Here is a 15,137-nt window from a genome sequence, read left to right on the forward strand (position 1 = left end):
TTTTATAGCAGCTATTCAGTCCGAACTTATATTCTTGACTGTCAAAAGGTGCGCCTGACAGTTTGAGGTCAAGGATTAACGCTAAAATGGGTGGTTTAGACGCAACAAAGCTTCCAATCACTGGTTGTCTTTTTTCCCCCATATCGTTTTTTGTTGTGCGGTGTGGTTTTCAGTCTCGCACTCAAGTTTCTTTCATGCACAGACCTCCTGCCTCCAGAGTGCTGCCAGAGAGCTGCATTTCACTGCATATGAAAGCAGATACGATCCAGAACATGTGGACCCGTCACCTAATACAATCAGAACAAAGGGGAAAACTGGTGCAACACAAGCCTGAGTCCCGTTTTGTTCAGAGAAAAGAAAAGAAATGCCAAAGAGAGAAAAATAGTCTAAGATAGTGAGTTTGTGTGTGTGTGTGTCTGAGAAAATAGAGCCTCCAAACACTCTGAGACATGCACAAATCAGCCAAGTCAGACATAGTTTTCCTTCATTTTCCTAAATTTTGGACCGTGTCTGTGGATTTTGCACCTATAAGGGTCATCTTTGCAAATTTGTTTCCATCCCTGCATGTGTGTGTGAAGGGTGGGGCGAGAGGGCGACAGATTGGGTCTTCTGGCTCTGGCCCCTCTGTACTCACACTTCCAGCAAGGTCACATGACACCAGTCAAACTCTGTCACAACCTCACTGGGGGAGAGCTGGCAACAACAAACCAGAGCAAGCCTAGACGCTACACACACACATGAATCGCCTTCACTCGCAAACCTACCTTTTCATCTGGCTTCTTCAAAAAAAGGCTTTTGACATACAGTATGTGCAGTAAACCAGTTGTCTGCTTGTAAAAATGCCATATGGCCATCATCCAGCCCGCAGTGTGAAAAGACCGCTGTGGATTAGTTTTAATGAGAGCTATGACTAAAACCTGACAGCCATGTGAGAAAGTTAGCCATCATACGCACTTTCACCACCGAGTTAATTCCACTCTTTTTTTAAACCCAAACCCGTGAGTCACAAACTTTTGCATCAGAATTCGCTCGCGGACTCGGCAGCCACAGAAAAATCTGTTTCAACCACCACCAACACGTGACTCTGCTTTATAAATCCTGTTTCAAAATTGCGAATTAAATTAGATTAAATCAAGCAGTTTCAGTGCAAATTAAGCTCAATCAATAGTATTTCTGGAATAATGTTGTTCCTCATCTTAAAAAAGCTGAAATCTGGTTTACATGGAAGTAAATGGGGTCAATACAACGTTAAAATACTGTTTCAATATCATAGCAAAAGACAAACATGAACCGTTTTAAACAGTTTCATACCTTCATTGCCATTACAATGCAATGCCACAAACAATAAACCAACTGTAAAATTAATTTAAACAGCTTTACAGCTCAAATGATCCACAAATGTTGGTCCCACTTTATATTAAGTGTATGTATAAATGTACTAACATTAATCATTTAATACAATGCACTTATTGTGAACATGCATGTTTTTAAATTGCACTTATATATATAAAAAAATAAAACAAATACCTGCATGTAATTACAGCTGTAATTAATTTCTGTAATTACATCTATAATTACACTGTGGACCCTTCCCTACTCCCTTAACTCACCTTAAACCTGCCCATACCACCAAACCTGTCCCTAAACGTACCCGTATCCCTCCTCAATAGCAGAGAAAGTGTTTCGCAATACAGTATGAACACAATAATTTTTAATGTACACTGTAAAAAGTGAACAGTTGGAAATTAAGTTTTCTCAACTTAAATTATCACATTTATCGTGAAAAACGTGATAATTTAAGTTGAGAAAACTTAATTTCTTTAGGTGTTACCAATTGAAGTAATTTGTTTAAGTTGATCCAACTGGTCACTTTTTACAGTGTAAAAACACAATATGTAAGCGCTTTAATACATTTACAAACTATTATTTGAGCTAAACTTGTACTGAACCCCATAATGTTCCTTTTTAAAGTAAGAAAAAAGGTTTTCTGTTGCTTATATCGTTCAATCTGAAGTAATTTATCCTGTGCAGAATGAAGCAACAGATTGTTCTCTTCGCTCACATTTGTTCTTTGCATTTGGCCTTATCCAGTTGTTCTGAACGGATAAACAGCAATGCCACACACAGAGATGCAAAACTAAAGCACCTCTCGTGTGTGCCATGTTTGCTATCCGGTGCCGGTCTCCTGAAGTCAGACAGGGTTCTTGCACCGCACACTTTTTTTTTTACACAGAGCAAAGTCAAACAGTGACTCACAAATTCCTGTCCATTTTCCAGCGATGTGGCAGACACAGCTTTTCAACCACCTTTCCTCTAACACTGACTGCAACCAAATCAGATTTCAATCGTAATGAAACAATAAGTGACTTTTTAGCATTTTTGATCTGTGCTTGACTTAGGCTGTCTGAGCATATCACATGGGCTTTCTAAAATGCCTGGAACTTTAGGCAAGCGCAAAATACCCTTCAACCCCTCCAACCCCCCCCCCCACCTTTCTGGAACCTTCTGAAACTTCAAAGCGTCTCACTGTAACCCAGAAACACCTTCAACCACAGGCGCTGGGAGAGCTATACAGGTTGCTGCTAATGTTCCAAGTGCTTTGTTAAAATTCCCAGCAGTAAAACAGGGTTTTTTTTTTTTTTTTATATATTCTCACATGTGTAGCAATGTCTGTTTTTTTTCGTCTCGGTTCAGCAAAATCATACAATAGTGTAGTTTTTATAACTTTTAAGATCTCTGTGAGCAAGACATCCGAATGTCTGACAAACATTTCCAGTTGTAAAAATGCGCGAATAATATGTAGCTCCAGGGAAAAGAACTCAGCAAAGTTAGGAAAAAGAGATGGCGGTAACCTTCAGAAGGGCTTAAATTCTCTCGCTCTCTCATCAAGCGCCCCCGTTTAAATCCTCCACCCCTCCGGACGGTGGAGGGGAGCAAAGACTAAAGCTTAAATGCTTTGAATGATGGTGAGGAATGTTTAAAAGTGTCTGTTTGAGGAAAGGGGGTGGGCTGAGGTTTTTTTTTTTTTTCTTAAGGGGGGAGGAAGACTCCCGTGGGACAAACCCCGTCTCTCAGATCTGGTATGCGTGACTGAGCAAGGAGAAGAAAAAAATCCTAGACCTGGCTTCTTAACTTAGGGAAACAATGGCAACTGTTGAGAAGAGGATTTATAATATTTTTGGTGGGTGAAAAATATCCAACGTTATAGTCACTAAATTAATATCAGATGCTTTTAACGATACGTATATTATTGGACTGGATGATTAAAGCATTGCAGTTTTAACACCCTCACTAGCACAATTAAGGGAAGCATCCATTTTGTTGCGCTTCATAAATAATGTAACAAACATGCATGCCCTTAACACACAAATCTCACTTCCATTCCATCGCCCTCTAAAACACTAATGTCTCAAATCCACTACATTGGCAATGAATCAAATAACCCTATTATAGCAAAATGATCTGACATCTATAGCATCAAAAGGGCACAAAACCACACTGAATGCATGAATTATCATAACTCAAACTCGTAACGAAATTCCAAGTGGCTCTTTTATTTATATAAATATCAACTTTAATGTTTTTACTGTAAGAATATAAAACATTTTAATTTGGGATTCTTTTTACAAATACATTTACAGTACATTAGAACACAGTAGCTTCTCAGCAGGACTCAATACATGTCGCAGGTCGATACATCATGGTACATATATAGGCCTGACATGCATTTTTTGCGCGTTACTACCCTCGCCGCGACCATGTCTTTTATATGTAAAGTTGAATATTAATGTATTTAAAACAGACAGATTGTTTTATAACACGATGATGTTTCCCTGTTTCAGCCCTGTGAAGAGGCAAACAAGGTGTCAGTGAATTTGCAAACAGGGTTGTTTCTTTTTCAGGGACAAAATTCACTTCAATTTGAAGTACAACGCTCTGAATCACAGCCATTAATTAATATCTGCTTACATAAGCATAAATACATCAGCAGAGGCAACCTCTTATTCAAAGCAGGAATTAAAGGCTTTCAGGCCTGTAAAATTGAGCAAAAAAACTAAAAGCGTTTGGAAATATAAAAGCTTTAGTGTACAAACCCAGTCTGTCTTTGCATAAGGGCAGTTGACATGTGTGTCCATGAACTTTTTGTCTTTATTAATCATAGTATATAATTTGTGTCAATGATGGAAAATGCGTATTTTTGGGGGTCCTGGGACTGGTAACTTATTTGTCTCTCATTTTTTTTAATCCACTTAATTTTTAAATGATCCTGTGGGTGTGATAAATACATTTTAAAAAGAAGTACAAAGACTGCTGTAGTCTCTCACAAAAAAAAGTTACGAATTCAGATATTTTAAGGTGAACTGTCAAATCACAGGACACTTGAAAAATGCTTGAAATTTGATATCAACTAACATTACCTACTCGTAGGTTTTGAAACCCTTTGCTTTTTGTTGACTAGCTGAAGGAAGGGAGATTAAAAAAAAGGTAGTCCTTTTTTTTCTTTTCTTTTTTTGCTTTCCTTAAGCCAAAGAAGAGATACAGGGGGAGGGAATTGTTTTTCTAGGCACAAATTTTCATTCTTGTTAAGAGTAACAATATAATGTAACATCTAACGAGGTAGCCAAAATATCGCGATACTTGGGGAGGAGGAGGTTTAATATTGCGATTTGTTAGGGAAAAAAACAACTTTTTGTGTGTGTTAATAGCAATAACTGACACATGTATCACATTCAGCATTTTAAGCCTCTTTTATGTACTTTGCTCTATTGAAATCCACCCATCCCCCTCCCGCCCTCCTTCCCTCTCCCTCTCTCTCTCTCTCCAGAAACCCCCCCAAGTTTCACCTCACTTTCTCACTTTCAGTCATCTGCCAAAGGCCCAGGTTCAAAACTTTAAGGCAGGGGAGCTGCGTGATCCTCTCCAGTCCCCTCTTAGTGATTTTCGTACATCCATACAGATCGATGCCGGTCAGTTGCGTCAAGTGGTCTGCGATCAGCTCCAGTCCTTTGTCTGTAATCCGCACGCACTGACCGATGTTCAGCGTCCTCAGCTCGTGCATTTGGCGCACCATCCTGTTGATGCCATCGTCACTGATGTGGCACGAGCACAGCGACAGGGACTTGAGCTGGTACAGGCCCTGCGCGATATAAGCCAGACTCTGGTCGCCTATCTTGTCGCAAAATGACACGTCGAGTCCGGAGAGTCTCAACGTGCCCATGGCGAGGTGCATGATGCCCGTGTCGCTGATGTTGTCGCACGAACGCAGATTAAGGCTCCACAGGCTCGTCATGTGAGAGAGGTGGATCATGCCAGCGTCCGAGATGCCCCCGCAGAAACTCAGGTTGAGCACTTTGAGCTTAGTCAGACCTTTCGATATATGCTTGAGGGACAAGTCCGTCAACTTTTGGCAGTCCTGCAAGGTCAGATATTCCAGGCTGAGGCAGCCCTCCGCCGCGCTCCGGGTCATGCCGGCCAAGTGCCCGATGCCCACGTCCGACACATGCCGGCAGCTCCTCAGATTAAGACTTTTGAGTCTGTGCAAACCCCACGCAATGAGCAACAAGCCCGTGTTCGTGATATTACTGCAGCCGCCCAGTTCCAACACCTCCAAGTTCTTCAGATACTGCGCTATTCTGCCCAAACTGGAATCCGTGATCTGCTTGCAAAGGCTCAGGTTGAGCACCCTCAGGGATGGGATCTCCTGCACGAACGCGTGCCCCAGGCCGTTATCCGTTAAGTTATAGCAGCCGCTCAGATTCAAGCTCTCGATGTTGGGCATCCCCTGGATCACGTAGCTGAGGCTGCGCCGCAGGCTGAGGATCTGCACCCGCCTGATGCCTCGCGCCTGGAGGCTGGGGAACAGGGACGGGTTCGCCCGCCTCAGATGCAGCTTGGCTTCCACCCCCCTCCACACGGACTTGTGGTAGGACGCGTCCCTCCACGCCGTGCACACTTGAGCCACCCTGCCTTTGTCCCTCACGTCCAAGTAGCTGAAAATCATGGCTAAAATCTCCGGGAAGAGACACGAGATGTGCGTCTCCATCTTCCACGCGCGCTCAAGAAAACAAACGGCGGCAAACCCCCACCAACGGTCACCGTCGCGTCTCGCAGTCCCCTTAGGAGGGGAAAAAAAGGCTTTTAGAAAGCTCCTCAAGCTTTTCTTTTCACATTTAACTGGGTAAATCGACAACTCTCCGTCCCGAGCGATCCTTTCAGTGGCGTAGGAAGGATTCAAATGCAAAAATGCCTCCCAAAAGACGCTTGATCCGATTCAGACCGACAGCGAACGGGCGGTCAGACAGCGCTGCTGCCCGTTTGGCGCTTTGATAATAGTCTTCGCTCGACCCGGGGATCCAGACGGTCGTACATTTTCAAAAGATGTCTAAAACTGCCACAAACCTCGGGAGAAAATAAATTCAGTCCGCTATCAGATAAAAGAGTGAGGTTTCGTTTCGCGTTTCTGCTCCGCTCGCACTCATTGCCAAGCCGAGGGGCTTCCTGCTGCCTTTGTCTGATCTTTTCAAACTGACTTGGCAGGGCCGCCAGCACAGAGCGGCTGCGGGGGAGTCGCGCACATTAAACCCTGCTAAAATGGTGCAAATTGTTTAAAAAGAGTCTAAAACTTATAAAGAGACCCCGCGTATATTTGTAGTTATTGTTCTACTCCGTGTTCTGTTTTTCTCTAAACTGTTATGAAAGAAATGCGTGTTGTGTGTGTTTGTGCCACCCCTTTTTGAAAGCAAAGTGGTTTAGCCCAACTCAGCTGGAACAGTAAGAATAGTTCCCCTGGAAACCAACTTCTTACAATTCAGTTCACTTTACTCTTAACCCTTCATCTTCCGTGTCAGATGGTGGTATTTTTGAAGTTGTTATTTCAATTTTATTAATTATTAGAGTAAAGTGAAGCTTCTTTAAAGTGACATTTTTCTCTCAGTGTGCAAATAACACAGATTTGTCTGTGTGCATATAACAAAACAAACAATAGGAAGGTCTGATTGTGAAATGTTGAAAAATTATATAGGGCTACATTTAATATACTATAGTTAAATGTATATTAAAAATCTATTTTTTCCTCCTTTTTTTTTTTTGTTTTGTTGCATTGATGGCATTTCTTAATTTGTAAAAATGTTTTATTCAAGTACATACTTTGAAAAGTTCTGTAGTACTGTAGATTAATATCATGGTTTTTAAGCTTTTATAATATGAACATTTAGTCATACTGCCGTTCTCTTCTTGTAAAATAAACATTTTGCGTCATAACCCTAACAAAGGGCCACATGATGTTATGCTCTATGAATCTGGCGGTAATAGCCTGTTTGCCCCGTCAGTCTTATGTAAGGTAGTTTTTATTCCACCTTTTGCATATTTCCCCGTCTTTGGGCCTCAGGCCCCCCTCTGTGGGCTCTTTGGCATTGTTAGCCGATATGACGGGAGCATTTGCAGAAGGTACTGGAGTGTAGCAGAAAGAAGGAAGAAAAGCAGCACACACACGTTTGTGTTTACAAAAGAAAATGCAGCACAGCACAACTGACAGCAGAAGTCCAACCCTCCCCTCTCCGACTCTCTGTCTGTCTCGAACCTTCTCTCTAGCTCACCACATGTCTCTCTCTCTCTCTCTCTCTCTCTCTCTCTCTCTCTCTCTCTCTCTCTCTCTCTTCAATAAAATGTCACTTTTTTTCTTCCCTCTCCTTCCACTCTCACTGGTTCAGGTTATAATTGTGTGAAGCACAAAACTCTATCCAACATTATGAAGCAGCTCAGTCCTGCAAGTTCACATGAAATCAAAATGGAACCTGTTTGCTTTCTTAATACACATTCCTGGCCTTACTATTATTTATAGGGTATGGAAGCTTGTTTCTGTCACAGGATAAAAAATAAAAATGGTAATTGCGACTTTTTATCTCACAATTTTGTCTCGCAATTACAAGTTTACACCTCGCAATTCTGACTTTTTTTCTCCAATTTGCATAATATAAACTCGCAATTGCTAGTTATAAAGTCAGAATTGTAAGATATAATGGTGCAGAAATAATTTTGAGAAATAAAGCCATTGTAAAGGTTATGTCTCACAATTATGAATATAACACGCAATGGCGAGAAAAAAGTCCTAATTGCGAGATATAAACTCGCAATTGTGAGAAAAATCATAATAAATAAAAAAAAAAAATCAGATTGCGAGAAAAGTCATAATTGTGAGAAAAAATGCCAGAATTGCGAGAAAAAGTCATAACTGTGAGATATAAACTCGCAATCGCAAGAAAAAAGCCAGAATTGCAAGAAATAGAGATATAAACTTATGCGAGATATAAACTTTAGGATTAAAAAAAGATTTGCGAGTTTATATACCACAATTGGGACTTTATATCCGAAGAGTTATTTTAAGAGCCTTGGGTATGTTTAATAAAAACTCGCTTTGTCTCTGAAACAACTTGTCAGCTCACGAAACCCTCTTATTTTGTATTGTCCACTTAACCAGTGAGTCTTTAGTCTAATAGAATATTCTCTTCAACTCTGATTACTGGAAGAAAAACACGCTGCGGACGCCATTTCATGCTGACGTCAAATTGAATTCATGCGCTCTTCTCTGACAGACAGGTCCTGGGCTTGTATGGTGGACAGATGAAGGGCTCTAAATGTGCGCTGTGCCCCGATGCCCAGCATGTAAGGGGGCGAGAGGTCTGTGACAGCGGCCCCTGTCCCTGGCTCCTCCAGCCGGCCTCACCGCCAGAGAGGAGGGCCGCTCCAGATCTGCACTGCTGTGAGTCAGAGACTCTCAAAGCAGGCCTGCGGAGCCAAAAGCAGGACTCAAGCTGCTCCTGGAAATAAGCTGAGAGAGAGAGAGAGAGAGAGAGAGAGAGGGAGAGGGAGGAGGGGACGAGTGAGAAAGGAAAGGGAGGGGATTGAGTTAGAAAGCAAGCGAAAGCTAACAATTAAAAAACATGCTCTTGCAACAGAGCGACGGCGCTATTAATTTAACAATTTATGATCGTTCAGGCTAAATTGAACCGAGCGAAAGCAAAATAATCCGAGTAAACAGGAAGCATGTAAGGTTGCTGAGATCATTTGGGGAAATACAAAAACAAAAGAAAAGATTCCGGTGAAGGAAAGTGAAAATGAAGCTGCTGAGAGACAGTGAGAACTGGAAGGACAAGTGCTACATGCAAAAGCGAAGGTGTTGTAGGACCTTGCAAAAAAAGAAAGAAAAAAAAGATCTGTCATGTGATTTGATGTGCTGATTCAGGGGAGGGAGATAATTGGATAATTGCATGCCACAGAACTGTGCTGATAACTGCGCTTGGGGCAACCGTTTCCTAGGAGACGTAGGCATGTGTCAACATGCTGTTGAAAGCTGACACCTCATGAATAGATTTTAGGCTACTTTGTAGTTTCTCTCTCTTTCTCTGCATCGTGTATGACTCCAATCTGCTTTTTTGTTTTGCGAGCGGTGGCAGTTTGAGGAGAGATTTTGGCGGCTGCAACTTGCACAAACACTCACATACATCCAGCTAGCTGAATGGGCTTTTCATGAAATCAGACAACAGTTTCTTCTACGGCAGGGGAAGCCACGTTACTCTATTCAAATCAGGTCGAATCTCCCTAGGAGCTGCACCCCCGTTGGGGTTCTACAGGGGAAACACCAGGAAGCCGATGCTCTCGGTGCCTGTGTAAAGAACAGGAGATGATGTAATACTCTGCCTGCATAATGCATTGTAATGTTAATACCACTACTGATATAAAATGAACAAATCCCCTTATATTCCCATAACAATTCATTTCATTGCTCTGTATGTGTCATATCCAGCACTAGAGAGTCTGATGGACTGAGGTGTTTGCTTTCTGCTGCAAGGTTTGTCTTTCAGAGTGTGAATCTTTGATGCTGGTGCTACAGAAATACAGCAATAAGTAGTGCGATGTAGAAGGCAAGTTGTTGTTTTTTTGCGTTTTTTTTAATAGATATAAAACTGTATTGGTTTTATATACACAAGTCAAAATGTCTGAGACTGCTAATGTAAATGCTTCTGCAATCTTTTCAAATTTTCAAATTCAAAATTTTTAACCACAAGTTATAACAAATGAGTTTGTTACCTAGAAATAGTGCAATATATTAACTATTTAATAATAATCTAAAATAACATGAAATCATAAAGTAGTATATTGAATATAATAATAATAATAATATATCTATAAATATATAATCTATTATTATAATAAGTCGTATGTATGTGTGTGTGTATATATATATATATATATATATATATATATATATATATAATTAAAGTTTTTTGTTCTTTGTATTTTTATAATGTAATTATTCCAAACTTTTGAATAAACTTTTGGTAGTGTCCTAACAGTGTGCATACATAATTTTTTTTATTATAATTATTTTATTTATTTAAATATTAGTTTTTTCCCCCTCGTCTCAGACTTTTGGCCCCACTGTATTTTTTACCGTTTCACTCTCTTACCCCACCTTTTCTGTCTCATCTTCTGTTTTTTTCATGTCTTCAACTTCTTTCCTTTTCTTCCTCTCTCTCTCTTCCCTCTGTATGCCTGGAGCCCACAGCCAGGTGAGGCCCCTCCAGAGAGTAATTACAACCTGAAACAGAGATCGGAGCCCTGCGGCGCTCACCATCAAAGCAGTCGTAGGGAACAGCCCGTGCTAATGTGGTGAAGAGGAGAGACACTGACAGGGCAGAAAACAGTGGGTTTCAAAACACACACTCTCTCTCAAACTCAACCTCTCTCTCATTGCATGACCGACAATAACAGGCCGTTTGCCTGCACAATGGTCACATTGCTCTCCAAAGACCTTCAGGAGACAAAATAGAGAGACCGAAAGAGCGAGAGAGCAAAACAGACAGAGAGATGACTGAATTAGTCTGCTGCGTGTCCGGGCCTGGAGAGAGGGAGGAACTAGGAACGCATTGAAAAGTGTTCTTCAAACAACCGTGTGACTCAAGGGCAGAATACACACATCAGCCACCCAGATAGTAAAGCCCTCAGCATCAGGAGCTTTTCAGACCCAGTGCTAAGAGATGTCAAAGGTCCCGCACCCACGAGGAGAGGTTACTGTTAATGCAAGTTTCAGTGGTGAGGTCATGAGCTATGGGTGTTAAGAGGCCCGTTTTATCAATAAAGACCGTTTCTAGCATTTGGGAAGTCTGTGAAATGTGCTTTGCGAAAATATTTAGGCCCATAAACCAACCAGGTTATTTTTATTGAACAGCGGATCATCCATAAGCCCAGGGCCTAAAAGAACACTCACCAAATGCGAGTAAATATCGCCTTTGGCGAGTATGTGAAACGGTGTCACTCGCCAGTTGGTCAGCAACATTTTTAAGATTAAATCAAATGCATGATTGTGAACAAACATGAACGTCTCTCGCGACTGTTGACGACCCAGCGCTGCGTCGTCGTGAAAGTTTAAGCCTTGATGATTTATTTCAAGGGCAAGAAGACGGTACAATATCTATTAGATCCGTGCATTCACTCTTAAAGTGACAGCAGCCTAATATTCCTGCTGCTGTCTGTGTTTGTGTTGATCATCTAACAAAGGACAAAAAAAAAAATCTGTCACTGCTCTTGACTGAATAACTTTTGCAACTTTAATAAGGATGTTTCATTTGTACAGTGAAGACTATGCAGTGTTATTTTACATTTGCTTACTTTATCACATTTCTGTACCACGGGCCTGCCTGAAAAACCTGAAAAGCACTTTGGTATCTTTGTTATATAGTCATTTGATTATTTGTTTTGACTGCTTACTTGTCTTTAATAATATAGTTATGCTAGTAGGTTTAGCTATCAAAATTAGAATAGGGAATTGTGAATTTTCACTGGTATATACAATTTTGGTGTCAATACTCCCTGTTGCAAAAACATTTTTATGGCCGGTAAATTATCTTAAGTCACTGGCCATTGGATGGCCGTTTTAGGCCCTGCATAAGCCCATTTTGCATTCCATGCAATATATTTTACAGTGTAATTTACAACAATATGCTCCGTGCTATTCTTCACTGAAACTTTTAATGCGGCATTGTTTTATGATGAAACCGTTAACAAAACTAAAATATGCTGGTTGCAAACGTATACAGTTGTTTTGCACTTGGCCTTTACCTGTGAATCAATAAAGAAACTTTCATCTTTTCTAGATGAAACCCCCACAGTTAAGGCATTGTTATTCAGGTTGTGAACCTGAAGGACAGCTGTGAAAATCAAGGCTAATAAGCGTTCCAAATAAGTTAAAGTAAAGCAAATGCATATTAGCAAATGGGACAAAACAATGTCGCAGCCTATGTTGGTTCAATTATCAAGAATTAATCCTTTCTCAAAATATCTGCACAAACAAGGAAATCTGACAAGAGCTGAGCTGGAAAAGAACCTTGTGAAAGCAAGTGTAGAGTTTGCCAAAAAAACATAATTGTGACACAGTTGCAATGTAGGAAAAGTTTGTCTGGTTAGATAAGACCAAGATGAAACTTTTCAGCTAAAATCTGAAGTAGTACGTATGGTCCAAATCTAACACTGCCCACACTGGATAGAACATCACATTTACTTTGAAGTGTGCTGGTGATAGCGTCACACTGCATAGGGCTGTTTTTCATCAGCAGACACTGGGCATCTTGTTAAAATAGAAGAATGGATCGTGGGGGAAAGAATACAAGGAAATACTGCAGAAGAGCCTGTTTCAATCTCCAAAAGGACTGGAATATTTCTAAACAAGCCACATTAGCAGTGGAAAAACTCAAGAACGAAATTGGTGATTGGTTCAATCTGATCTTAATCCAATTGAGAATCCCTGCCATTATTATTTTTTAAATTACGGCGCTCCCATGTCATCAACTAACCTGAACAAACCTGAAGCAAATCTTCCAAGAAAAATTACACCTCGACAGAAGGCAAAGCTAATATATTTATGCCCTACAAAATAAAGGAGATATTTTTTCAAATAGGAAGTGTATATGAAGAGATGCAAAAGCCTCTAAGTGCCATCTGAAATTTTCTTCTAGAATGATCATTTTTATAAAGCATTCTTTGGTTTCCGCCTTTGAAATTAGAATTTCACAGTGAAAAATTATTAGGATTTGTAATTCACTATTAGTCTGAATACTGTGTGTGTGTTTGTATGTGTGTGTGTGTGTGTGTGCCCGTTTATTTTTGGTTCATCTCGCCATAGCTGTCAGAGAGTATCTCTTTTAGAGAGTGTTGATTGTGTAAAAGAAAGCCGAGCTGTTTGTCTCAGAGACAGCCGTCTGCTGACAGCGCACCGAGCAGCTGTGCTGCCCTCATAATAACAATAATGAAAACCTAAATAATTGATACATTCCCGCAGAAATGCATTGTTTGCATTTGAATTAAACATTACAAGAAGGTGTATTGTGTTTGAGAGAGCAAAGAGAAGTTTTAAACATAAAGGGCCGGAAACGCAAAACTTGAAAGCATGTACACCGCTGATGTGCAAGTCTGGTCTGGTTTGCTCTCCTTCTCTTGCTCTACAGTCCCTTTTTGCCCCTCTCCCGTTCTGTCTCTCTCCTTTCCACCTCTCTTGCCCCCTCCCAACCCGTTCCTGTTCCTCTCATCCACAGGAAAGTAGGCTGCGCTCGCGTCCCGAGGGGTTGATCCGATACAGGTCAGGTTAATCAATCCAGGGGGAGTGAGAGGCAGTGCTGGGAGTTTTAATCAGGCCGAGACTGTGGAGACTCCGACCTCTCCACCCTCCAGCTGCCTGCTTCAAGCCAGCGTGTTTGTATGTGTGGTCACGTTTGAGGACTTGTCCTCTTTGCTCTCCTTGTGTGCTCACGTATGAGCAGCGCTGCAGTGCATTTCTGTACCTCTGTTCACACAAAAGCACATTTTGAGTGCGAGTTTGATTCACCTTTGCTGTTTGATAACTAATTGTCTGTATAGTGAAGCTGCCATCTTTGATGTGCGATAAAACCTTTTCCTGTGGTCTTGTTTCTGAGGGTCATGTTGTGTTGTCCCAGGATGGTGAACGGTGGGGGCTGGGGAGAGGGAGGAGAAGAGGAGGTGGTAGGGGCTCTCCAGGGCAGCGCAGGAGGACTGATGGGCAGCCAGCGGCCTGTCAGAGTGCCAGGGCTGAATTGGGCACGGTGCCCAGGCTGGCGGCGTCCTCCGAGCTGCCTGGGGAGAGAATGAGCCCCCCCATACTATAGTGAGATAAGAGTGAGAGAAATGGACATGAAGAAAGCAGCATCATATATGAAACTGACCTGTATACTCAGACTCGAGACCATTTCGTTCAGGGTCAAATGAGCAAAGTGCATCCATTGACTTGTTTGACCCCAAAAAAAACAGGATCCAGCCTTTTAGTTGGCATGCTTTTTAGCATTTAATCAATGCCTTTTCGCCCAATGCATCTGACAAAACTCTAATTGTGACTCTTTTGTAGAGGGTGAAGCGAGTGTTGTAGTTATAGTGAGCAGGATTGTGCTTTCAGACACTGGTAACCACGTCCCGGTCACATATCTCTCACAAGCAATCTTACCATTAGATATGAGGTGTAACATGGCTTTCAGGAGACCTATTTATGATATAATACTGAAAATGCTAAAACTTCCAGTGTAATCAAGAAGTGCTTGTAGATCATCAGTGAGTGTGTTGGCATGCACAGTTTTATCAATTGTCCATAATAATACACACAAAGTCATGTGTCTCACATTTTTCTCTTTTGATGTAAAGAAAAACCCAAAGATTTCAATGTGAACATGGTTTTCTTGTGGTCTCGTTGTATTGCTTTGCATGTACTCCTGCAAAACGTGGGTTTTTAATGTGCTGATTTTTGATAGTTACGGCACACAATGAGTGCGCTGACATGCATGATGTTGCACCGATTATGCTTAATAAGCTGACAGCATGTAAGGTCATGTATATACCTAAATCTGTGTGCTTTCATGAGGGAAAGGTCATAAACGGTGTAAGCTGAACTTGATCGCAGTTAGATTTTTGTCCATTATATTTTGCATTTATATTATATTTTTTAGCTAATTCATTGTAAGGCAATAAATTGTAAATTAATTATATTTGTTGTGGTTCTATGGTAGTTTTGATGCAGATACTGAGAAAAATCTTGTGTTGTCAGTTTTGTGATTGATTTGCTAGTAAACTCTTTTTTGAAA

The 15,137-nt window shown here is 41.1% G+C and overlaps 2 protein-coding genes across 2 annotated transcripts in view; one reads left to right on the forward strand and one right to left on the reverse strand.

The window, feature by feature from the left end:
- The window catches only part of wnt5b (wingless-type MMTV integration site family, member 5b), a gene marked incomplete at its 5' end in the record, with an annotated part of 75,240 nt that overhangs the window by 41,567 nt on the left and 18,536 nt on the right, over positions 1–15,137 (forward strand). The gene's annotated exons all lie outside the window — the stretch shown is intronic.
- Positions 3,535–6,690, reverse strand: fbxl14b (F-box and leucine-rich repeat protein 14b). The gene has a single exon (XM_084407173.1). It carries the CDS (start codon positions 6,041–6,043, stop codon positions 4,841–4,843), a length of 1,203 nt encoding a protein of 400 aa, XP_084263299.1. The 5' UTR covers positions 6,044–6,690; the 3' UTR covers positions 3,535–4,840.

This window comes from Rutilus rutilus (assembly GCF_951802725.1).
Source record: "Rutilus rutilus genome assembly, chromosome: 4".
Classification (NCBI taxonomy): domain Eukaryota; kingdom Metazoa; phylum Chordata; class Actinopteri; order Cypriniformes; family Leuciscidae; genus Rutilus; species Rutilus rutilus.

What these genes read in the sequence shown, in the direction of transcription:
- fbxl14b (XM_084407173.1), bottom strand. Translation starts at nt 6,043, where the DNA reads ATGGAGACGCACATCTCGTGTCTCTTCCCGGAGATTTTAGCCATGATT.